At 38.8% G+C, this 27138-nt stretch overlaps 1 protein-coding gene across 30 annotated transcripts in view; it reads left to right on the forward strand.

The window, feature by feature from the left end:
* The window catches only part of DST (dystonin), a 428507-nt gene that overhangs the window by 239682 nt on the left and 161687 nt on the right, over nucleotides 1-27138 (forward strand). For 27 of the 30 annotated variants that reach the window (XM_025215834.1, XM_025215826.1, XM_025215830.1 and 24 more), the window contains 9 exons: nucleotides 7911-8045; nucleotides 13584-13672; nucleotides 14333-14468; nucleotides 15573-21491; nucleotides 21712-21861; nucleotides 23136-23351; nucleotides 24638-24784; nucleotides 25815-26048; nucleotides 27119-27138. In XM_025215834.1, coding sequence (XP_025071619.1) covers nucleotides 7911-8045; nucleotides 13584-13672; nucleotides 14333-14468; nucleotides 15573-21491; nucleotides 21712-21861; nucleotides 23136-23351; nucleotides 24638-24784; nucleotides 25815-26048; nucleotides 27119-27138 — 7046 coding nt within the window. The other 3 variants (XM_025215829.1, XM_025215844.1, XM_006033921.3) reach the window with 3 other exon arrangements.

The raw sequence follows: 27138 nt of genomic DNA on the forward strand, positions 1-27138 counted from the left end.
TCAATTATTAATAATAATGCATTCAGAGAGGGTGAAACAGCAATTATTTCAGTACTTTCTAATTTATTTATGCATGTGTTAATGTCACAATATAATACTAAGGAGCACACCTCCCAGCTGAGGTTCTATTGTACTGAAAACAATAGTGAAAAATAAGACAACAGGACTCCATTTTTCATCTTTCATAGAACTGTAATTGGATTCTCAATTTCGGTTTCTTCAAACACCTGACATTTATTGTACCTACTGTGTATCTGGACAGTTGTCCAGGAGACCTGCTGAAAAACTGATCTAATTTAACTGCACCAGTATGTCTTTAAAGTCAGCAAGTGAAAGGGGAGAAAAAAGGAAAGAAGCTGCCTTTGCATTAGCCTGTTTGAAAATATAATTGCATAATCACATTGTGAATAAAATTAGGTAAGACTATTAAAATGCAATCCTTGTTTTATTAAAAAAAAATGTTTGCTTTTCCATTACACAGAAGTCTTGATTTCACTAGTAAAAGGGGTGCAATGCACTCTTAGCTCACCTTAGCTAACATATGATTGGAAACACCTAATAAAACCCCAGTGAAGACAAGGCAGTTGCAGTTTTAATATGTGTTGCTAGATTAGGTGGAGTCTATACTCATCTCATTGTTTATATTGACCTGCTAACATCTTCGAAAAATACTACCTATTTGCCTTCACTGAGATTTTTGCCGGGTTAGCTATTGTGTCTGCACTTTTTTTCTCAGAATGAACACACTCTGAAGGCAGTTTCCAAAGATGTGCTTACTTTCTTGGAAGGGTTTCCACAGTTACGTTGTGTTGTGTTTTCCTGTGAACATGGAGCACTTTCAATTTCTTCTGTACCAAAGTAAATGCTGAACCCCTTTCTTGTGTGAGCCTTGCATATTGTATTTTGCACATAGTCCATTCCAGATTTTTTTGTGAGCAAGAGCATATGCAAGCTGCAGTCTAACTCTTCTAATCCTTAAGTGGTTTCTGAGTGATGGTGAAAGATTCTTCAGGACTTCCTCCCTTTGTGGATTGCTTTATGATGTTTTTTCACCTCTAACTAATGGTTGCTCTCTGAAGCTCAGTGAAACAGCAGAAGGTGATGGTGGTGGGAACTGCTCATCCTTCTCTATTGAAATGTTTTATAAACACCAGTAAGTATTTTTAACTATGCCTTTTAAAAAGTAAAAACAGATTCCACTTTAGGTTATTAAGAGCAGGCTTCAATATATTTGTATGTTTTATTTTTGGTTATAGATTTTAAAGAATAAGGAAGCATCAACACAGGAGGCATACTCAGATCTGATGGAGCAACAAAGGGCCACAGTTGATGAGAACAGGAAACTCATGGGAAAGATAAAAGAGCTTGAGGAAATTTTAGATGAGATGAAAAAACAAAAGTTCCAGGCAGAACAAGAACTGCCCAAAGTAAAGGAAGCTGCTGAAAATGAGCTGAAAGAACAGCAAAAAAATGTGGAAGAGATATCTGCTCAGAAAATCAAAGCAGAGCTAGAGGCAAAGCAGTATCGTATGGAACTAGAGAGCCTGGCAAAAGAAAAAGCTGCTGCACAGCAGGAGTTAGACTGTGTGAGACAGCTTACTTTTCAGGCAGAAGCTCAAAGAAGCGTACTGGAAGAAAACCTCCGAGCTTTCAGGAATCAACTGGAGGAAAGCACTGCTGCTAGGAGAAAACTTGAAGATCACCTCAGAAAGAAAGATACAAACCTTCAAGATTTAGAGCAGCAAAAGAACGATTTAATGGAAGAGCTGAGGAAGAAAACAGAAGGGGAGGAAGGTCTTGTGAAGATAATAAAGCAAATGGAAAAAGATCTTGAGTTTGAAGGGAATCTAGAAGCAAAGAAACTCCCAGAAAAAGAGAAATATAATACTAGAAGGCAAGTACTTGAAGGTGGATACTCTTTAGTTAAAGAAAGTGTGCTGAAAACTTGTACATCTGTGCGTGACAAGTCTAGTAGAATTGAGTCTGAAATTACAGGTTTCCAGAAAAAACAAGAAATAAGGAAAGTAGAGGAGCTTAAACAGCAGATCAGTGAGCTAACTGTTGCTAACAAGAAGGCTGAAAAAAGCATTAAAGATCTCAAATATGAACTGAATGCTCTTGAACTTCAAAAAACATCCTCGGAAGAAAAGGTCCATTTACTAAAAGAGAAATTAGATGATGCTAACACTGCACTTAAAAGTCTAAAAATTGAGTTGGAACAGAAAGATCAGGTAGAGCAAGGATATTTGCAGCAGTTAAAAGAACTTGATAAGCAGCTGCACAAAACTACAAGTAAAGCTGAAGAGGTAATGCAGGAGGCCATAGATCTTAAAAAAGTTAACATGAATTATCAAGAAGAGCTAAAATCTCTTCCGCAGGAAAAGGCACAGTTAAAAAGGGAAGCAGAGGAGCTGACTCGGTCACAGACAAAAACAGAAATCACTATCCAGCATTTAAATTCACAAATCAAATGTATCCAGAAAGAGAAGCTGGTTGCTGAACAAAGAACACAGTCGTGTAAAGGAGAAGCAAATAATCTGCAAGAACAGTACAAGAAAATCCAGGAAGAGTTGCTTCAGAAAACAAGAGCAGATAATGAAAATCAACATCAGATTCAAATGCTGAAAAATAAGCTGGATGAAAGTAATCATTTGGCAGAAACATTGAAACAGAAGGTCGAGGAGCTTAGCATATGGAACACTGAAACCAAAATAATGATGAAACAAATAAAGTCTGAATCAGAGAAGGCAGGTCTAGAGAAACAAGCTATCCAGAGAAAAAATGAAACATTAAAAACCCTAGCAGATGGTTTCAAAGAGCAGCTACGTACCACAAATGAACAGTTGCACAAACAGACAATAATTGAACAAGAATTCATATGTAAAGTCAAAAGGCTAGAAGATGACCTAATGAAAACAAAAGCCTTAGCCAGTGAGTATAAGCAGAAGTGTGATAAGCAGTGTGCTTCCACCCTGAGCACTGAAATGGAAGTGAAAAATCTAAATGTCCAACTGAATTCTTTAACTATGGAAAAGAGGTTGAGTGACCAGAAAATAGAACTGCAGCAAGCTCATATACAAGAGCTAAACAGTAAATTGAAAAAGTTGCAAGATGAATTCCATCAGAAGACTCTAGATGAACAAATGGCACGCAAAAAGATGTCTCTGTTTCAGGAAGAATCCATTAAGTTTAAACACTCTGCAGAGGAATTTAGAAAAAAACTTGAAAAATTACTGGAGTCCCATAGCATCACTGAAAAAGATATTTCTGGTATAAAACTGGAATGCATTGCTCTTCAGCAAGAAAAAAAAATGTCTCAGGAGAATATGAAATTGTACAAAATGCAAATTGAAGATCTACAGGAAAGACTTCAAAAGTGTCGTGAACAGCTGCAGCAGGGAAAGCTTGCTGAAATGGATTATCATCAGAAATGCCGGAAACTTGAAGAAGAGTTAGAGGTACAGAAGCGTATGATCGAGAGTTTAAAACAGAAAACAGATCTGCACATAAAGGACCGTGAGCACCAGTTCGTCCTGCTTCAGACTGAAGTTCAGCAAAATAATAACATCAAGGATTCTACATTCAAATTGGACTCTGAGAGGAAGGGAAATGAGTTTAATTACCTGGGAGAGACTTCACCCAGAGATTTTGAACAAGTGCATCAGTGTGCAAATATCACTTCTCCTTTTTTAAGAAAGAAACAGGCGAGACAAGTTGAAATAAACATTGCAGGTTTTAAACCTGATCAATTAGGAGAAAAAAACTTGCACATGAACACAGATGATAAAGTGCCAAAAGACCTGCAGTTTCAGTTATCAAGAATAAACCAGTCATTAGAGAATGATACAGACCAACAGTCTTTTACAGAGTATGTTTCTGAAACAAGCACACAGTTCCAAATAACTTTTGATAAAACAGACTCGGTGGGAGGAATATCAGAAATGGACATAATAAGAGACAGAAATCATCACTGTTCTAGACAAAGTATTACACATGAAGAAGACATGAATCATGAACTGGGATTAGGAAAGTTTATACAGCCTTTGGAGGTATATTCTACATTTTGTGAATATTTACCTTGCTGGTGCTGGTGTTTTGGTTTTTGGTTTTTCTGTTTTTTAAACTATTCTTATCATCACTGTCCTGTATTCCTGTTCTACACTCTTTGTTAACACTTGTGTGTTGTCTGTTATACTTTTCTTTTTTTGGTGTACAGGACCTGTTCATACTTAAATTAGAATAACAGAGACTAAAATATAAATACATATTTGTAATTGATACATTTAAATATATGTTATACTAAAATACCTTTTTATTTTTAAAGGTTTATATACATTATAGAAATTCACATAAAATTATACACAGTTATGGTTAGAAAATGAATTGGGTAATATTTAAGTTCAGTAACAAGCACAAAAGAAATTTCTACCATGCTCTTCTGTCACACCCTCATAAATACATCCTATTTAAATAAATATTTGGAGTGTACATATACATTTCACAATTCTAGCTTGCTCTGTTTCTGTGCTATCTACGGTAATAAAATTTCTTGCTTGCTGCTTATTTCTGGTGTTCATTCTTGCCATTGCATCTTTCTGGTGGTGGAATTGAAATTGATACATGTTACATGCAAAAAATGTTCTCCAGATTTACTACTCATGGTGTCAAAAAATTCCTGTTTACAGATAGTGAAGAGCAAGCAATATAACATGCATGTTGAAGTTACAACATTAAAACAAGAAAATGACAAGAATCTTGGTAATGAAGACAGGATGTTTGATGGCTGCAAAATATCTGAAGGGTTTAGGAGAGAAGATTTTGCAAAGATGAGTTCTTTCTTAGATGAAAAGATTTTGAAGGACGTTGATACCATTCATTATGGACATTCTTCTGGGGAAGATGATATTAAATTTCATGGTCTTCGACGTGATGTAACTGCCAGGCAGTTGGTTGAGGTTAAGCTTTTGGACAGGAACATAGTTGAACAGCTCTGTTCTGGGCAGAAATCTGTTGATGAGGTTCAGAGAAGTCTTGACAAATTTTTAACAAAACCTACTGCAATAGCTGGCCTATACATTGAATCTAGCAAAGAAAGAATCTCTTTTGCTTTAGCAGTAAAGAAAAGAATCATTGCAAAAACGTTGGCAACGACATTCTTAGAAGCCCAGGCAGCCACTGGTTTCATCATTGATCCCACAACAGGTCAGAAATACTCTGTTGATGACTCAATCATTAGGGGCCTTGTAGATAATGAATTCAAGGGTAGATTAATTGAGGCAGAGAAAGCAGTTTTAGGATATTATTGTTCTGGTAAAATAATGTCTGTGTATCAAGCTATGGAAGCTAGACTCTTGGAAAGACAAAAAGGCAAAAATATCCTCGAAATCCAGATTGCATGTGGAGGAGTCATTGACCCTGTAAGAAGCGTTCGTGTTCCTCCAGAACTTGCAGTGCAGCTAGGCTTGCTGAGTAATACAGTTTTAAAATTTATACATGAACCATCTAGTAACACAAAATGTTTTCATAATCCAAATAACAGACAAGCCATGTACTACAATGATTTGTTGAAAATGTGTTTGTTTGATGTAGATAGTAAATGTTTCCTGCTTCCAGTTGGTGACCGACAAATTAGTACCCCATCAGCAGAAAAAGGTCATAAAATTTCTGTACTAGACATCAAAACTGGAGCAGAAATGACTTCCTATGAAGCATATCGAAAGAACTTTATTGATAAAAATACATATATTGAGTTGTCAGAACAGGAGTTTAACTGGAAAGAGTCTACCACTTTTGATTCCCATGGAAACTCTTTTCTTTTGTTGACTGATCTCAAAACTGGCTTGCAGTTTAATATTGATGAGGCTCTAGCACAGGGTACAATTGATAGAACATTAGTCAATAAATATAAGGAAGGTGTCATCACAGCTAATGAGTTTGGTGATATTCTGGTGAGCAGTATGCAACTAAATAAAGATTTGAACAGTCCTATTGCAGGATTTTGGCTTTCTGATGGTAATGAAAGAATTCCAGTTTTAAAAGCCTCACGCAGAAACTTGGTGGACAGAGTTACTGCTCTTAGGTGTCTAGAAGCTCAGGCCAGTACAGGGGGCATAATTGATCCACTTACTGGAAAAAAGTACAGTGTTTCAGAAGCTTTGCAAAGGGAGCTAATTGATGATACATGTGCTACACAAATTCAGCAGTGTGAACTAGTCTTTACAGGTATCATTCATCCGGTAACAAACAAAATTATGTCAGCTGTTGAAGCTATGAATGTAAATGTCCTAAACAAAGAAATGGGTGTTCGCTGTTTGGAGTATCAGTACTTGACTGGTGGACTGATAGATCCCAAATCTCATTCCAGGTTGTCAGTGGAAGATGCTATCAAGAATGGCATTATTGATGCTATCACTGCCACGAAAATGAAAGATGACAAGTACTTTGTCAAAGCTATAACATGCCCCAAAACAAAGAAGAAGTTGACTTACAAAGAGGCCTTAGAAAAAGCTAATTTTGATTGTCACACAGGTTTACGGTTATTGGAAGCAGCTGAGCCCATTAAGACAGGGATTTCTAGTCTCTACTATATTTCAAAGTAGCACACTGATTTTGGTACTCCACAGTTTCTAATTGTCCATTAGTCACTCTGGGGAACATTATGGCTACATATTATCTAATGTAGCCATCATAAGAGACTATAAAATGAATTAACGTGAAGTGAAATTGGTATTAAGTCCTATTGTGTTCAAAGGATTATTTTAGGTTAAGTTAGGAAAAATTCCTGTTGAGTACAAAATGGAAGCTGTGTTGGAGGTAGATTCTTACATCATTATTTCCAAACTGGTATCAAGTATTAATACTGGAGTTAATGCAGTTACACCCATATAAAGCAGTTACATAGAACCAGGCCTGTACTGTATTTAAGAGCAGACGACTAGTGCCAGTTTTTAAGAGTAATACATGTAGTATTTACAGCATCCTGTCAAATAATGCTGGCTTGATTATCATCACAAACTGCTCTTAATAATTTTTTAAAAGATCCCTCCACTATTTTATTTTACAAATGGATCTGAATATGTTTAGACTACAATCCTATGACATTTTTTCACGAATAACTTTACTCACATGTAGTATAGGGAAATGTAGGTAGACTTCTCATAAGCATGAATTTTCAATGATTTTAAAGAACATGTAATTAGCTTTTTAAATGCTTGGATTTTTTTCTAATTTTTTTCATTTTCTCTTGTACTACAGGAAAGTGTTTGGACACTTTTTTTAAGTAGTGAAAAGTTTTAGGCTACTCTAAGACTGGTTAAAAATCATATATTACTTGGCACAAACCATACATTTATAATATATTTACTGTGGAAAAATGGTAACTTTTCCATCATTATTTTTTATTTTTTCCTGCTTTTAAGTTGTGAAAACATTTGTTTTTCCTCCTATTTGCAACTTAGTAACCTTTCTAAATGTAGCTCATAGTATGATACCTGATACTGACTGTATGCATATAAGGCTAATGCAAAGGCAGCAATTCAAAGATGCTTTAGCTTTTCTAAATATAAGCATTGTTTAGATTTTAATTACTAAGTAGTGGCTGGGAGGTTGTGCTGTTTCTGTCATATCTGTAACATGGGGTGTGCAACGTATGACTATGTTTCATAGGTATTGCAATCTCTGCAACTGTTTTGGACAAATCAGTCTATTTATGTCTCCAGTTTTATGTCATATTTTTTTCCTAACATAAAGGTAACACAGTAATGCATGAGGTAAAATAAAAAATAAAAAAAACCTTAGCTACTTTGTGGTAACACTCACATTGTGACAGGACTGTGATTCTGTGGCTATTGAAATTGAACTTCTCAACCATTTAAATAAATGTATTTTTTACAATCCACATTACCTACCAGAAGTCAATGGAAGAGGAAAAGAAAGAACATGTTGAAAAGGCTGGGGATTTACTGAAATGGGTGTCAAACCTAAGCAAGACGCTCAGCAAAGAAGAAGGAGAAAAGGCTGAAAAGGCAGACTTGCCTAAGCAGCAGGTACCCGCACATTTTTTTGGTAAAGCACCACTTCTTTGGTTTGGCTTCGTGTCTTACAGAAGGATTACTCTAAATATTTTTGGTTTCACAAAAGCAGCACGTATAATACCAGAAAAATGTGATTTCAAATTTGCTTCTGAGGGAAACATTTTCAAAAGTTTAAAATTAATTTAGCTAGTACCACCACAGTATGTTTTAACCCCCACCCAACAAAGTCTCTGAACCTGACAGCTACACATCCTACTTGAGTAGTTCTTGGTTTCTTCTGCTTCCAGTGAAGAAGGAATGAAAGGGAAGAAGGAATAGGTCCTAGGCCAGATTTCATTTTCTTTTCATTTAATTAAAAATGCTTTGAAACGGAAAAGATAAGAACTACTTTTCTTGGTAAGTCACTGAAGGGTGAAGTTTCTTTTTCTGTGATAAAAAATAGAGTACCGCAGATGGGCACATCTACATGTCGCCATACATCACCGTAGCGACACACTACATTGCTGTATGATGCACTAAAGTAATGTAGCCATCATGCAAGTCTACATGTGATCAACAGGTACCTCGCCATAATGGCACGCTTCTCCATTTTAGCATGCCACTCCAACAAAGTAGTGGCGAAAATTAACTGTGCACTGTGTGCACAGTGCAGTAACAACATCACTTTAGGGCGATGTGTAGTCATGCCCTATAATGACAAGGAGTACTTTACTTCATGGTGAAAAGCAGTACTACAGAAAAGTGTCTGGGATTATAGTGGACGACAAGCTGACTGAGTTAACACTGTTCTGTTATTGCAAAAAAGACCAATAGCATGCTGTGACATGTTAACAGGACTGTCCCATGCAAATCATGGGAAGTAATTTTTCCTCTTTTCAGTGTTGGTGAAGCTGGGACAGTACTATTTTACGACAGCGAAAATAATTGCACCTAAACACGAGTGAATGCTGACCGAGGTGTAAATTGCACCTGGTCAGCCCAGGCAGCCAGGGGCCAGATCTCTGCCTGCCATTTAGCCACAGAGCTCTGCACACTGGGGCACTCCCATGTCCTAGCTAGCCCCTCTGCCATTGATGCCTCCTCCCAGAGCCTGTTGCTAAAGCCTCTGGCCCCCTGCCAGCCTGGGGCTGCTCTACCCCACCTCAAACTGCTATGGTCCTGGGTGCAGTATCTGCGCATACACCCTGGACCACAGCAGTTTGAATATCTATATGTTCCATTAAGGTGCCCTGATAAACTCTGGCAGAAACTTTGGTGGAGTTTATCACGTTGCCTTAGTGGCACATGTAGATGCACCCAAGAAGTTTAGATTTGATTTTAGGAAGAATTTTCTGACTGTGTTGGTGTAAACAATGGAACATATTACCAGGATGGGTTGTAGACATTGAAAGTTAGAGTGAGTTAGGCACTTGGCTGGGTAGATTTAGGAAGGTATAATCTGTCTCAAGCAGAAGGATGAACTGACTGATCTCCTGACACCTCTCCTTATCCTATTTTCCTGCGAGTCTATGAAGGAGTCTTCAACAGAAGGTGGTTTCTCATCTCCCTTTCAAGCCCCTGCATACCACAAAGGGAAGGAAATACAGAGAAAAGAAATATGGAAGGGATCTGATGGGGTCCTTTCTTACCACCAGATGATCTTTGTGAAGGAGACTGCAGTCAATTTCCTTGCTTTTTTTTGCATTTTCTTTTCTATCTCTGTTGGGTCACAAAAACAGTACCTGTTACCTGGTTAACACACCAGAGAAAGACACTGAGGGCCTTGTTACACAAGACACTTAGCACCTGTTACATTTAGAGCGTAATAAACAGTACAACTTGGGAAGATTTCTGAGGAATAGTCACATGTCAGTGCTCACTATGATCTAAATTCAAACTGTATTACCACATCAGTCTTGAACTAGCTCCAGTATTATCCCAGGGCAGAGACCAAAAATTAGCTGATTTTTGTTCTCAGCCCTGGGATTGTACTTGAGCCAGTTTGAGATTTCAGTATGACCAAAAATCTGAGCCTGGGAACCCACTAGTCTCAGTTGAAGACTTCTTTGAGGTTCTGGGGCTGGGTCCCACAATCAGTGGATTGTGGGTCCAGCTCTGGGACTGCAAATTGATCATATTATCTCCATAGAGCAGTCCCATGCTAAGGGAACACACGACTTAATATAATTGGGAGATATTCCTCCCTCGAAGAGGCATAACCGTACTACAGTGTGATCAAACTTAGCATGTCATGGACTTTTGTGTGTCAAGCAACTTCTGTTTAAATAAAAATACCAGTGCTTAATGGTTAATGCTAAATGGTGTGAGACCTCTTTCTCTCGTACCTATAGATTAAGAAGCAAACCTGTTACCTCAGGCTGACCTGTGAGCAAACTGCTTTTTTATTGACAACTAATGTATTTCTATCCAGAATCAGCCAGAGGTACCACCCTGGGGTCTGTTTTCTAGACCCTCTTAACAGCATCAACTCACATCTTTGCCCCTTTGTCCACATATACTCATTTTTCACAAGTAACACCTGAACTTAAATATTGAATATAGAAGGGTGTTCTCTACTGTTTTTCTGGCCCAGTGTCTGCTTCTCTCCATCCATACTCCCGTGAAAGATAATCACTGAAGCTGGAGGTGCTCATTCACTTTACAGATATAATTAGCTGTTTAAGCCTGAAGTCAGGTGGAAGGTAGGGCAGGGTGGTACATTAGAGATTTAACTGGTTCAGAGAGGCACGAGCTTTCATAGGCAATAATTTACCTTGTCAGGTGTCAGGAAATCACTGTATGAGGAATAGAGAGAAAGGTGTTTTTTAATGGAACTGGAACACTGAAAGAATTATGAAAATTATTGCTGGCAACTTGTCCTAGCTAAATAGAATCCAAGATAACGAGCTTGTTAAGTAATAAGTGGCTGTTATCATATGCCTTTTTCTGCATACAGCAATGAACAGCATAGAATTAACATTGTGCTTCCAGGTTTTTAGCCCAGCTTTCTCTGGCCATTGTAGGTAAGGACATGCTGTGTTATAAGAATGTTGGAGCTCATTATACATTACACTCCAATGCAGTTGTTACACATGAATCCCTGCCCCACCAATCACAGATATAGTCTCTTTAGAGACTTCCACTTTTTGCAGGCCTCAGAGACCTTAATTCAAGTTCTGTAGTAAACATCCTGGTGTCCTCACTGGTTGGATCAGAAAGATATTCATGCAGGCAGGCTATACTGTTTCGTTTCTGTGGGACAAATAGTGTAGTACTAGGATGTAGAGTACCAGGTTCACTTTTATTATTTCAGAGTCAATTTCTAAGCTTTAGTGGTGGGACTTTCTAAAGAACTCAGCATGGTTCTAGTCTGCTTCCAATAAAGGTAGTAGTGAAGGTCACTGACAGAATTTGGATGGTGCAAATCACTTTAGAAGAGGGTTGTCAAACTCATTGAGTTGGAGACACAGATCTGGACTATGGGGCTTTTCTCAGTTTGCACAATCCGCCTCTGGATCTGGCCTATGGGACTTCTCACTGCAGCTCCAAGACAGCCACTGCATCAACATGGCCATTATGTCAGTGTTAACACCACTACCCTGCTACTGATTTGCAGGTCAAGCAACAGTCCAAAGTTGGAAAAATGGCTGTAAGTAAGCCCCATGGATCTGGAGGTGATTTGTTAGGCCAGAGAAAAGCCCTACAAACCTGATGACCCACTTCCATGGGCCAGATCTGCGACACCCCTACTTTAGGAGGTCCTAGTCACCATTAATAACTATAACCCCCACACAGTTTTGGGTGCTTGTGTGCTTTGTAAACAATAGCCTTTATATTTATGGAGGTTACAGAGGCGTACCATCCTGGAGGCACTGTGACCTTTATAGGTCCAGTGATGCACAAGCACTGAGAGATAGCACAGCGGAAGACACTGTTTGACTATATACTTTGAAGGTTGTAACCCCATGTTCCAGCTCAGCTCTGTTCTGCTGTCTTGAGATAAAAAGGGATTTGGATTTTTGCCCTGCCCCTCCCGATCCCCATTTATGTAGCTGCTACCAATGCTAGGTTCCTGATTATTGCCTTGAGAGTGCAATAAATGGTCTGATGCTGGGTGAAAAGAAGGACTGTGTATAAAGGTGCTTGCACCTTATACCCCAATGCAGACGTGAAAAACTGGCCAACATATCATTGTTTATTTTCAGTTTAATTATGGGGTTTGATGCAAAGTATTTCTTGGTTCATCAGGACTCAAAGACAGTTCTTTCCTCTGTTGTGAGTTCTAGAAGTTTGTTCCAGGACTTTAGAAGAGGATAGCAAAGAACAAATTCCTCTCCAGCTGTAGTTGACAATATAAAAGTAAATGATGACCAGAAGTCGTCTTTGGAGTGGCATCAGCTGTGCCAGGATGGATGCATCTTAGCACAGCTGATCTGTTTCATTGGTGTCTACAGACAGCACTCAGGACTGTTGTCCCATAGGGTTGGGCCCTGCCACTCCAAGGGAATGCAGGACTATGGCCCTAGGTACCACATCCCAATTCAGGGTGCACAGCTGCAAGCAGGGGAACTCCCATGAGGGGTTCCACCAACTGGGGATATGGCAGCATTATGAGATATGTGCATTATGAGAATCCCTACAGGACAATGCCTAGGTTGCACATCTGCAGGTGTGGAGGGGGGAACTCCCATGGGGGTTTCTTCTGTCTGTGCTTGCAGACCACTTCCCAACCTGTGGCACACTAGCATGAAACTCATGTCTGCAGGGAATTCCTGGCACATGTTTCACAGTGCAGCTCTCTGGGACTTCCCCTGCCTGCACATGAAGGCCCTGGGAATCCCACCGCAGAATCAGGTTCCTGAAATCCCAAAAGTGGCTTTTGAGGGCTGCCTGGACTCTTGTGCCATGAAAAGTCAGGACAAACTATTATTACAACTTGTCCCAGCCAGAATTTAGGGTATTTGTGGCACAAGGGGCATGGACGTCTGATCGGGTTTTGTGCCACTGTAAAAAAATTGATGGTGGCACAAAGATGACATCTGCTTACAGCTCTACTGGTATTTTCAAAAATATCTGTTAAAATCTACTTTAGTTCTGGGCTCCTGTAAATACATGCATCACAACTTGGACTTTTATTATGTGGTATGTCAATTTCTGAGTTTTTCTTTAAGTCATAATTGTCATCCTGAGAGCAAGTTATTGAGCAAGACACTTCCATGATATCTTTATAATTGCAGCTTTATGGGAAATATGGCTTTATATGATTTATTAAATATTATATTATTTTAAAATATTCATTTTAAAATAAAGGGAATTTGGCTTTTCTAATACCATGACAAGTAGCTTAATGTTTTGTGCAGTGCTTTACATTCTTAAGTGAGAATGCCCAGTCCTATTTATAGTACCTACAGGGAAATAACCAAAGTTTGCCAGATAAGATGCACTGGTATTTATACTGTGAGTAATAGACTATTTTGTTACCAGTGGAAAAGTGTATGTTGGTTGTTTTTCTTATCTCTCATTACAGTGTATTCATAGTGAAAGCCTGAATGTGTTTGGTTTATTTCTCAGATTTCCATGGATGAAATAACAGCCAAGAAAGAACAAATGGCTGAGGCTTTGCAGACTACACAGTCATTTTTGGCAAAACACAGTGACAAGTATGTTAATTTTTATCACTCCATTCTCTGATATTGTAAATGAAACAGAAGTGAGTTTTTTACAAGGAACAGACCAATATTTTATGTTAGTTTCAATAAATTTTGTTTTACATGTCTGTATACCATTTTATTTCTATTTTATTTTTTTTCCCATTTAGAAAAGAGCTTGATTAGGTGAAAATATCCTTGATTAGGTAACAAAACAAATAGAAAAACTTTTTATAGCACCTTTAAAAACTTTTTCTTAAAAGCTTTTTATAGCAGTATTCATTTGAAGGATTTCAAAACACTTTAAAGTTTTAGCAAACTAATATGCAAACTAATTTAGGATATTACTAAAGCATTTGCTATGGTATGTTATAATGCTTGCTATTGAAGTTAACTCATATTGGCTTGGTTGGTGAACAGTTAGAGGCACATACTATATTTCTAATCCCAGAATGTCCCCAAGAAAGTTGCATTTTTCTCAAAAGAGTTTGTTTTTAATTGTATTTGATGATTGCAGGCAACTCCCTTATAATGCATATTAATAATTAGTCTAAAAAAACAAGGTGGTATCTGCTCTCATTTTTAAACAATCACATAATGTGTTTCTCGTCACCCACTAAACCTTTTCAGCTCTATGAGTAATTGATCCCTTACCTTTTAATTTTTTCATAGAATGACGGGTGAAGAGAAAAATGAAATAGAAAAACAAGTGAAATCCTTGCAGGAAGGCTACAACTTACTGTCTAATGAAGCTTTGAAACAACTGCAGGAGGTCCAATATTTGAGTGATGAAAAGATGGAGGAAAAGGTAATAGTGCAGAAAACTTTGCATTGTATTCCTATCTGAAATATGTTGCTCCTTTTACTTTTGCTGCATGGTTATGGACAGTATATAAACACTTAAAGAAGAAATTGCATTTGATTGTATGTATCAGGATGCTATAATTTGAATTAAATGACTGCAGTTTGTATAGTATAATAAGTAGTTTTATGTGTGCATATAAACATTCTGTTCATCAGAATTTGTGCAGAGTCTTAATACAGTGTGCCTTGCATGATGAGATAAAGCAAATCATTCATCACTTAACTCTTCTCTTAAAAGTCATCCTCTGACTGCTAGATAAGTATGTGTTTGTGCTGCAAAAATATGACACTATAACATAACATGGGTTAATTTCTACTTTATACTCTCCCAAATACATTCTAGATGATAAGTAATGGTCCAGATTTTCTTTAAATTCTAATTGGGTATATAGTTGGGGGCATGCACAATAATGAAATATTGCAAATACATTTATGAATAGATCTGAATCTTAAATACAGAATTTTGAATTCTGTCAAAAATGTATTTCAAAGGTATGTGTGCATATACATGTAGAAGCAATGTCTTGTGTAATTAGTTTAGAATAATATTAAACTGATTACATGCTTTCCATGCCAACTAGTTACAGTATACGGGTGCTATAATATTGATTCCACATTATTGGGTGTCTGTGCAAAAGTGCTGTATGCTGTAAACATGAATAGCATGGATGTTTTGTATCACATACTGTTTCTGATTATTCTAACCTTTCACAGACACTTAGAGCATGAAAATTTGCCTTCCAGGTATATGTCCTACTTGCTCACTATACAATCATCTATTCTGTTGTCTTTCACTAACCCTATTTATGTATGCAAAGCATAGGTTTTCAATTCACAGATGCATGTTGATTTTAAATCTTATATCACATCGTGTGCTGTTGATTCACTGACATAGATCACTTGCGCATTTGAGCTGCTAACATTCACAGCATTGCTCCAGTCCTGGTAAGTAGATGATTTTATGCTTAGCATGTATTCAAAAGCCAAAAAAAAGTTTAATATGTACAATCCATAAAAATCTTAACACTTCTTTTATATCCCTTTTTAGGTGGATAACGTCATTGCTGGTATCATTGATCAAACTACTGGAGAAGTCCTTTCAGTATTTCAGTCTGTTCTGAAAGGTTTAATAGACTATGATACTGGAATTAGGTTGCTTGAGAATCAACTGATTCTATCTGGCCTAATTTCGCCAGAATTAGGTCTGTGTTTTGATCTTGAAGAAGCTAAAGCACATGAACTTATTGATGAACAGACTCTACAGCAACTGCAGGAATTAAGTAATGCTAAAAAAATTATTTCAGAGTTATCATTCATAAATATTCCAGTTATATATGCTTTAGATCAAGGTATAATTTCAGAGTCTTTGGCTATTAAAATTCTTGAGAATCAGCTTTCTACTGGGTATCTGATTGTGCCAGGTAGTGGAGACCACTTAACACTGCACAAAGCTTTTGAGAAGAACCTGATTTCTCCAGCACTGTTTTCAAAGCTTTTGGAAAGACAAGATACCTACAAAGATCTCATAGACCCCAACACTGCAGAAAAGATTTCTCTTGAGGAGATGATTCAGAGAAGCATAATTCATGAAGAAACAGGGTTACGACTTCTACCTGTGAAATCACTAGAAAAAGGTAGAATCACACTAAAAAGTGGGAGGAAGATTACTATTTTGAGGGCAGCCCATGAAGGACTCATTGACCGTGAAACTATGTTCAGGTTGCTGGGGGCACAGCTGCTCTCTGGAGGTATAATTGAACCTGACTCAGGGCAAAGAATGACAGTGGAAGAAGCCATGAAAGAAGGAGTGATAGATCAGGATACTGCTTCTGGGATTCTGACCTACCAGGTTCAAACCGGAGGAATCTTCTGCTCAAATTCAGCCAAACGCTTAACTGTAGATGAAGCTATACAGTGCAACCTAATATCATCTACCAGTGCACTGTTGATACTGGAAGCAAAAAGAGGCTTTGTTGGCCTCATCTGGCCTCATACTGGTGAAATATTCCCAGTATCCACATCTTTGCATCAAGGAATGATAACAAATGAGCTGGCCTGCAAAATATTAAATGGCAGACAGAAAATAGCTGCTCTCTATGTTCCAGAAACTTGTGAAGTACTCAGTCTGGATAATGCTGCACAATTAGGGCTAATAGATGGTAGTACTGTGAATGTTTTGAACCATGTGATCTTACCTGATAAAATGCCTAACCTGGAAGATTTAGAGTCTTCTTCTAAAAATGTTGCGAGATGGTTATCATCTTATGAATTTCAGCCATCTGTATTTCATGATCGTGAGCAAGAACAAGAAGAGTCTGGTACCGAAGAGCCTATACTTCATAGTTCAGAGCATGCCAAAAAGTTATTCGTGTCATATCTGATGATAAATAGTTATATGGATGCAAACACTGGGCAGAGACTCCTGTTGTATGATGGAGAACTAGATGAAGCTGTCAGCATGCTGGTGGAAGGTGGTGATTATGCATACAGTACTGATGTGGCAGAAGGAGGATTCACTAGCACATGCATAAATTCAAAAGGAATAGATCTGAAGCAATCTAGAAATGTTATGTTCAGTAATGTCACAAGGAATGTCTTGATTGTGCATAATGATGCACAGAACACTTTCAGTGACAGTAACATAAAGCAATCTGAAGAAAATATTCAGAATGATAAATGTTCCCAGGAAAAAGATTTCTGCAATAGAGCAGATTATTTTAATGCTAATGGTTTTGAACAGCCTGAACATACAGAGAACATGTTTTTAGATGAACCTGGAGAAAAACCTGGAAGTATAGTAAGTAGCACTCAAAACTCTGAAAAGGAAAATGCAATCAAAAGTTTTCAGGAGTATCCTGAACAGAAACAAATGGAACTGTGTAAGCCTGTACATCAGCTAGCAAACTCTGGAAATATTGAAGGGCATCCCCTAAGTGACTTACAAACCAATCTTATTTCAACAGGAGATAAAAACAAAATTAGCATATCAGATGAAAGAGAGGGTAGGGGAAAAGAGACTTGTAAAATGTTAGGAAATGTATTGGGTGTGAACGATTTGGCGAGTTATAGTGAAGTCAGTACAGTAGAAGAAAGCAGTGATATTACTTATGGTCAGGAGAACAATTCAACATGTAGGCCTTACCTTTTGCAGCCTGCTGATACAAGTATGTTAACTGGTAAAGATAAGAGAAAAGATGATGTTCACAGCAGTCCCAATTTATTTGGAAATGCTGACATTGGAAAGAGACTTTCTGGAGAACTTCATGGTAAAGAATTAGTGAATCAGTTTGTTTGTTATGATTATGAGCATGGCACACCACAGTCTGGAGATAATGAATATGGTGAGCTACTGGTAGACAGCTATACTGACACACTTGGCAAGCCGTTCCTAGAAAACTATAGTGAAGAGCATTGTGGACCATCACTAGAAAACTGTACTGATCCACATAGCAGGTCAACCCTGGAGGTTCATACCAATTCATATCATGGATTACCCTTAGAGGATCATACTGATGGCCTCTGGAAGCTACCTTTGGAAGAAAATAGAGATGCTCATTGCAGGACTCTGTTGGAAGACAATATTGATATACATGGTGGTCAGCCTCTGGGAGGCAGTACCGACATGGTTGGTGCGCACCTGGTAGAGGACAACAGTGTTACATACAGCAACTTAATTCTGGGAGATAGTGTGTGTAAACCTTGTGCTCTACCAGTGGGAGGGAATGAAGGCATCCTTCAGTTTGAAATTGAGCACTTGCAGCATGAGTATGACAGCAAAACCTGCAGCTCTCCTCAGTTTGCTGATGCTTATGACATGCCTCAGATTGATGATGATGATGTTGCCTATGACACTTCTCAGGCTGATGATGACGACGATGATGATGCCTATGACACTCCTCGGGTTGATGATGATGATGATGAGGATGATGCCTATGACACTCCTCAGGTTTCAGACGATGATTCCTCTGACACTTCTGAAGATGAGGATGAGTATGATACCTCACAGCTTGAGGATGATGATACCCCAGAGCCTGAGGACATTTCTTTAGGTGTCCAGGAAGAATTAGATGATTTAATATGCATGAGAGAAGAAAAAAATTCTTTGCAAGTAGAAGTAGCCAATATTGGAGGAAGCATACAGTGCTCAGATGAAGTAAATCATTCAGATACACTTGAAAGTATAAATCTGGGCTCAGAAGGTGCCAGAATGTTGGAGACAATCCCTGAAGAAGAAATAGAAAGTACATGGACCTTGGAAAAGAAAGGGCAGAAACCAGAAATTACTTCAGAAAGTGAAGAAAGCATGGAGAGCAGTCTTAGTTCCTTACTAAAGCTGTATGAAGATAAAGTCGAAGGAGATAGAAGTGAGGAATATGAAATGAAAACAGAGAGTGACTCTATTGAGGATAAGTATGAACAAATACAAGAGGAAGAGAAAGATTATGATTATATGGATTATGATTATGATAGCTATGACACTGACACTGGTGATGATGAAGTAATGGCTATTTATTACTCACAGCATCTTGATAAAAACACTGGTGACCAGTTCCTTGCCCCTTCAAAAGAAACTGAAGATAGGAAAAAATGCAATCAAAATATTGATACCCTGGATCATTATCATCCTTTAAAACCCATGGCAGATGATACTATTTTGCAGTTAGAATCCAATATTGAAAATAGTTCTGGTGAGGACAGTTTTGATTTTACAGATAAAAACAAAGGAGACATACAGCAAGAAATTGAAAGTCCTTACAAGGATTTTGTAGAAAGTAAACAAATATTAGAAGATGTTGCTGCAAGCCTTCAATCTGGAAATAGCCCGGGCACTGAATGGGTGTCATCTAGTAGTGAAGAAAGTAATACCACACTGCATAAAACTCATGTGTCTGGGCTTGGTCTGAATGAAGCAACTCTAATAAACTCTGTGCCTATTTGTGCATCACAATCTACTTGTAGTAAGCTAATTACTAATGATAATAAAAATATTCAAATAGAAGATCTGCTACCTGACCACAGCATAAGTAAAAATAACAATATCATATCAAAATCATATTCAAATCATGGCCAAAGACAGAAGCCAGATGAGGATAGCATTCTTGCTGAAGAGCAAATAATAAATAAGGTGACCTGCATAGAACATTTTAGGGTAGATTCTTCCCAAATGGATGATAAAACCCTCAGGCCTGTGTCTTATATAAACAATAGTGATAGTCCATATTCAGTTACTGACCCAATACAAACAATCACAAATAAGAAACCTGGTCAAAGGGAAAAAGGTTTTGAAATGTCTAAACAAAATGCAAATATAGTTAATATTCTAAAAGACAGCCATATTGCAGAATTAAGTAAAAGTCCCATTCATATGGAAAACCTCGGAGAAATATTTGATGCATCTGTTATTAAAACAGGCACTGAATGTGCTGTTATGAATGAAGACAAAGTAAGTATTGGTCAAGACTCAGTTGATGCTAGGTCAGGACATTACAATGTGTTAGATACTGTGGAACCAGAAACTGAGGAAGAGTTTGATCTTTCCTCTTATTTGAAACAATGTGCAAAAAGTATAACAATAAAAAACATGTCAGAACTGGATGGGACTGACTCTTGTTACTTTGAGCAAGGTTTCACTGGGGAAAATGCTGTTCAGAATGCAAAACACTTAGTGAAAGCTGACAGTATAACTGATAGTGGGGGAACTGATCCAAACAAATTAAACTCAGAAACTGAGACTCCTCTCCTGACAGTTACGGTAAAATCAAAGGAAGTTAAAGTTATCAAAGAAAAAGGAACTGTTATTTATCAAAAAGCTGACAATGCTCTTAAAGATACTTCCGATAATAACATTCTATGTGGCCATGAATTTGCCTTGAAGAAAGTTAACATGTTAGGAGGTACTGAGAATACCCAAGAACCAGGGGACAGTGAAACCATGTGTCCTGAGAAACACATACATACAACAAATTTTTCAGCTGGATGTTTGGGTAATATAAGTGATAGCTTTGGCAATAGTGCACGGGAGGAATATGAAACATTGGTTTGTCATAGCAGTGGACAAGTCATTAAGGGAGAGAATGTCTTAACCAATGAAACGATGTTCTTTGAAAATGGTATCAGGAAAGAAATGACAGTTGAATCACTGCAGAGAGAAATGGTTTTCTTGGAAGACCCCCAAGCAGAGGAAGATATTTCACATTCCCCTGAAGTATCTGACTTATTAATTGAAGATTTAAAAAATATTTTAAAAAACAAGTCGAAAGTCGGCAAGCAAGAAGGCGAACCTTTAAATTACTCTGACACAAAAAATTTAATGCAAAATGTGCTTAAAATGATTGGTGACACACACCTGGGGAATGAGACTTCCAGTGAGTCAAATATCAAGCCAGAAAATGATGAAATTAGATCTTCATTGGCAGCTGGTCCACCATGCATACCATCAGAGGATTATGACAGTATTCTATTATTTTGGCGTGACAACAGAAGCCCTGACCTGCTTCGTGATATACTAAAGCCAGACTCCTACAAGCAGAAGATGGATAGTCCATCTGAAACAATGAATGAACAGTCCCAGAATGAAAGAGACCAAGAAATAAAAGGTACTGTTCCTAAACTTATTACTTCTCAACTTGAACAAATTTTCCAAATCCCACCCAGAGATGAATGTTCATATAGGTTAGAGAAGCTTATGAGAGATTTGACAAAGGAGTTGTTTACCAGCTCCCAGGCTGCTGATGCCTCCAAAGGTGATAAGTGTGAAGGCAAAGCAAAGGAGCTTTGTCCTTTTTTCTCAACAGAACTGTCAAATTTTGGATTGGAAACTCTAACAGGGAGCCCACTGGAACACAACACAGCTGTTGCTCTGAAAAATGACCAGCAGGCTGAGAAGTCAAGCAGCCCTCCCAAAAGCTTTCCTGAGGATGTTCTTAAAATTAAAGAAGCTGATCCACGAGATGACCACACTGACAAGGTGAGTAAAAATGGACTGTTATACATTTATACAATTATACATTCCATTTTAAAGGAATCACATGTTAAATATGGGAAAGCATTACTGAGCCAGGAAAAAGAACACTGAAGTGATAAATATAAAACAAATTGTAATGAAAGCAATTTTTATATTGCTTAATTTCTTAATTTTATGCATGTTGTTTAGATAATATTTTTTCTTTTTTAAAACTTATTTTCAGTTGATCAGTGGAGTACACCTGTGTTTAAAGTACACTAAGAAACTGCAACAAGATTTGACAGTGGTTCAGGATATGAAATTCCACTTAGATAATCAGCAGCCGATTAGTAACAACTTGGAAATGCTAAAATCCCAACTTGAACAATTAGAGGTAAGAGTTGTATATTGCTTATTTCTAAGGTGCACGAAGTAGCATTTGGATACCTTGGGTGTGTCCAGACAAGTGTGCATGTGCCTCTTGCAGCATGTCAAAGCCCTTTGAGATGCTGCAAGAGGCACATGTGGTAACAAAAAAAACAAACAAACCCTGGGCAAAAAAGTGTGCCAAAAAAAAAATATCTGGGGCAAAAATATCCATGAGGCAACCAGAGCCTCAGGTCCTCCACAGAGACACTCTGCCCCATCACCTGCTTGCTCCCCCAGCCCTCCCAATCATTTCCCCACCCGGTCCCAGCCCCCAATCGCTGCCCTGCCCAGCCCCAGCGTCACTCAAAAAACCCCCACCCACTCCCTGCAAAAATATCCATTACCGGCTGTAGCAACGGCTGTCGGGGCCGCTGGGGCCTCATGGCAGAGTCCTGCATGGCAGGGGGCAGCGGGGAGCAGCCCCAGCCGCCTGGCACCCGTGCTGTCGCTGTCAGATCAGGCAGAGCACCTCACACTGTCCGGGAGTTCAGGGCCGCTGGGGCCAAGTGGCACTGGGCTCCGAGTGTCAGCTGGAGCCACCCCAAGCTACCAGACGGTGCGTGGTGCCTTGCAGTACCTCGTGGCGCCCTTCTGAGCCGTGAAACACCCGCATGATCTGACAGTGGCAGCGTGGATTCCAGGTGGCTGGGGACGCTGCCTGCTGCGCCCTGCCACATGGTGGGGCTCTGCTATGAGGCCCTAGCAGCCCCAACAGCCACTGCTACGGCCAGTGAGTGCGGGGTTTGGGGTTTTTTTGTTTTGTTTTTGAGTGCCGGAACATATGGGCAGGCAGTATGCTTCAGCAGCAGGGCAAGGAACAGCCACAGAGACCTCTGGCTGGTTACCAAAGCGTCTCTATGGAGGACCTGAGCATCCAGTTGCCTCAGGGCATGGCCCAGGACCGTGCCTTGCACTGCTGTTTCATGGTGTGTTTTTTTACCCCTGGATATCCAGGGGTCTAAGTTTGCCCCCGTGCTGCAAATATGCAGCACAGGGAATGTTTTTTTGTTTCCGAATGTGTGTCTTCCGTGTCTCAAAGGGGTTTGAGACGCTGCAAGAGGCACGTGTGTGCTTGTTTGGATGTGCCTCTTGATGGTGAATGCTAGAAATAGTCCCAAGAGCAAGAGATAGCACATTCGGTTCAAATTTTAAAATTAAATTAATTAAATTACTTAATTAATTTACATTTAAACCTCTTTTCCTAAGTATATTTAATACACCTGATATATATTTTTGCAGTCATTTGAATCAGGACTGGCCAGTTTTGCTGCTGTTCTAAAAAAAGATCTGAAGTCTACGGAGGAGTTTTTAAAGTCTTATCACAAAGATATTCCTAAAGAGCAACTTAAGGAGCTAAAAATAAGCTATGAATATGTGCAGAAGGCTTTTTATGTGGTCTGTGATATATCTTCAAATCTTGCAAAACAAATAGTCCTTGCTGTTGACACTGAAATGGTATGTACCTATCTAACTTCTTTGTTTCTTTGTTTACTTGTTTGAAGTAGTTCAACTTAAAAGGAATATTTTGTTTTGGTTTTATCTAAATAAAAATAAATGTTTACAGGTTTCCCTTGCCAACCACAGTTTTGCAAACCGTGGTTTTGAGTATCCATGGTTAATATTCTGTAAACCATTTTGGGTAACACAGTATACAGTTTTGGCTAACCATGGTTTTCTGTGGCCATGCATCAGCCTGCCACCCCCTGGCCCTGCTCGTGCCTCCCCTTCTCCCCCACCCCACAGCCAGAGGTGGTCCTCAGCCCTGCCGGAGATGCATGCAGTGGCGGGAAGCTCCCCTACCTGTGGTGGCAGGGAACAGCAGGCCTGCTTGCCGCTGTTCCTTGCTGCCTTGCTTCCCTCCCCCATGACCCGACGTGACAGGGAGCAGAGAAGCTGCGTGAGGATCTCCTCACCCGCTGCTGCCCACTCTGTGCTGCCCTGGCAGCACACCTTCTGTGCCTGCCACTGGTTTGAGGGGCGCAGCCCCATGCCTCAGCCCTCAGTGCAGCCCCGCGTGCAGCAGGTGCATCACTAGGACAATGGAGAGTGAGGAACAGCAGGCGAAGAGATCCCTGCGTGGCTTCTCTGCTCCCTGCCACACCAGGTTGTTGGGGAGGGAAACAGGGAAGCAGGGAACAGCAGCCTCGGCCAGGTTGGATTGTGGGACAGTCCAAGCCTGGCGGCTCAGCCAGGGGTGAGGGTGGGCAGGCCACCGTGTCCCTCCCCTCCTTTTCCCCCTCTCCCTACCCCTCCCCCAGGTAAGAGGGAAGCACGCCAGGGGAGACACTGCCACTTCACCCTGGATATGCTCCGTCTCCACCCGCTGGCGCATACCCCCTGTAACCTGTCTAAGTACCCCTAGGGGTAGGCCTACACCCGGTTGACCACCCTGTGTATTAAAGGTAAGTAAGAATGATTTTTATACAAGTTTTCCTCGCCAACCATGGTTTTGCCAAACACAGTTTTGAGTATCCACGCTTAATATTCTATATACCATTTTGGCTACCATGGTATACAGTTTTGAATAACCATGGTTTTCCGTGGCTGTGCGTCAGCCCGCCACCTGCCATTTTCCCTGTAAGCTTTTTGTCTTACCAACCGCTGTTTTGCCAACCATGGGAACTTTCCAGAACCTAACCCCTGCAGTTGGCGAGGGAAATGTGTATTTTCTTTAATTTAATACCAGCTTGTGGCTTATTTGTCTATGATACTCTACATAAAGCTATAACTTCCCTTTCTAGTCTAAGCTTGCAGAACTGCATTGGGAACATCTAAGCAGACTTCAGAAGTTCTCAGACTGGATCAAAGAAAATAGTAAAATTGTGAATGATTTGATGGTAAATACAAGTGATATAGAGGATGTAAAGCAAAACTTACAACTACTTAAGGCAGGTATCATTTATGGTAAAAGTTAAAATAATGTAGGTATTTATTAAAAAATTTTGTTTTATTTTATACAGTTGCACTTTAAATTGCAACTATTTAATGGGATATATTGCTTTAAATGACAAGTAAACATGTATAATAAGCCAACATTAAAACATTCATCTGCCTTTCCTTTTCTGAAACCCGAAGGAGGATTTTTGGCCAACAGAATAGATACCGTAGTGCTACCTTTGTCTGTAATTGCTGTAACAGATCTGATCATGGCCCTGGAAGTGTTCTGTTTCAACCTGTCTTATTGTATTTATATCCTAATGCTGAAATGTCAGTTTTCACTAAATTTTACATATGTTTCTCAAGCAGCACTGAGTAGATACTTAGACACAAAATCAAGGAAAAAAAATCGAGAATTATACATTTAAAAAACTGGAATACTTCAGTGAATAGACCAAGCATTTAAACACATATGTAAACTGTAAAATTCATGGTGACTATTAGGTTTGAATAAGTTTTCAAAATACTTAGTAATTTAATTGTATAGCTGAAAATGAGAGGTTTTTTTCTTACATTATGGATGTGGACAGAATGTGGCCACAAGGGTCAGAGAAAGTCAAGAAAAATAATACCTTAATTAAGCATGCTTATATTTCTACATCTTGAGATACTGTTTTTGCATCCCTGCATACTGTTTTTGCCAAGTAGATGAACTCAACTCTGGAGCCAACAATTCAGTTCTACAGGTCAGTTAGCCCTCTGAAAAGTGAGGAGAGAGAGAAAGAAAAAGGTGTTGAGCACCTACATTATTTGGCCCCTAACATAAGCAATCTTAATGATCATAAAGGCAATATTTCCACAAACTCAGCCAGTTGCCTGGTGGTGTTGTATATTAATCCCCATTTTGTCTAAAAGTTGCCTCAAAAACATATCTAAACATGGGGCAAGGTACATAGAACAGTGATATTTTTCTCAAAAATATGCCCTGTCAGTTAGTGAATGTTTGTTATTGTTGGTTATTTCTCTTTTCTTTATTTACAGAATACTGCAAAAGAGGTTGCCTATACAAAAATGCAACTAGAGTCCACTGCGTTTGATGTTCAGTTCTTCATTTCTGAGCATGCCCAAGATCTTTCCCCTAATCAGAGCAAACAACTGCTGAGGCTTTTAAATATTACCCAGAAATCTTTTCAGGAAGTACAGGAAGCAATTATATCTCAAGTGGAGAGTTTAGAGAGTCTTTTACAAGCAGCACAAGATGTTGGTGATCAGAAGGTTTGCCTTTCTGTGTAAATGTGTGCCTGGTGTTTTATGCTATGGATGAGGAAATTTAATAACAATATATAACAATCGCTTTTCAGAGAAGATTTGCTTGGCAAACTTTATGGGATTAAGCCTATTTTATACAATTTATTTTTTTTGCCCTCACTATTCTACAAAGATAGTAGCAGTCAAGGTTTGTGAATTGCTGTTCTGTTCTTTTCCTTTTGTGACCACAACTTCGAGTTCTACTGTATTAGAAAAGTGGTCAAATACCTGAGTTTTCAGAAACCATGATGTACATAGATATGGCATAAGCAAGCCTATATTTTTTTAGTATGAAGAAAAATTATTTATGACTATTCATAGTAATGAATAATGTAGTAATTGCAATTTTAATTTAATAACTATCAACAGGGCTGGCCAAGAGGATGTTTTATAGTACAGTTTCACTTCCCTTTTTCATAGAAATGTAAATATAAGAGGTTACCTTCTTTTCTCCTGTTTATGCATTCTGAAAGGTTACTTGGGAATCTGAAGTTTTTGAAAGATTCTAAGTTTTCTCAAGTTTTCTTCTGCAATAGATAAAAATTGCTGAATGAGAGAGAACTTGGTAGCGGTCAGGAACTTGCATGTCTTGTTCCTTTCTGTTGCTCAAAAGGCAGGCAGTTATTATTAGGTAACATATTGTGCATACCAGCTGAGCTAACACAACAATCACAACTAACCTCTGTTTTGATATCCTTTTTCAGAATTAATTGCGTTTATCTCAGGTTTCAAGTGATTAAGAGATGTGGATTTTCGCTTCTGTCGTTTGGAGGTTTCATCTCTCGCATATGCATGGCCAGACTTCTTTTGGGCAGTTCCATCAATACATGGTCTCTTGTACTTACAGCATTTGAGAGGTTTATCCATAACTACAGTGTATTCACCTTGCTCAACCTGTGTACCACTGCTATCATGTTTACAGCATACTTTTAAAATGATTGCCTTGCACTATTGTACTCTAAATGTAGTTCATATGGGAGCTTGTAATGAACCTTATGCAAATTTTGTTTTTTGGTTGTTATTTTGCTGTAATATAGGATGTAGCTGAACAGCAGCA

This window comes from Alligator sinensis, unplaced genomic scaffold, assembly GCF_000455745.1.
Source record: "Alligator sinensis unplaced genomic scaffold, ASM45574v1 scaffold482_2, whole genome shotgun sequence".
In the NCBI taxonomy this organism is placed as follows: Eukaryota; Metazoa; Chordata; order Crocodylia; family Alligatoridae; genus Alligator; species Alligator sinensis.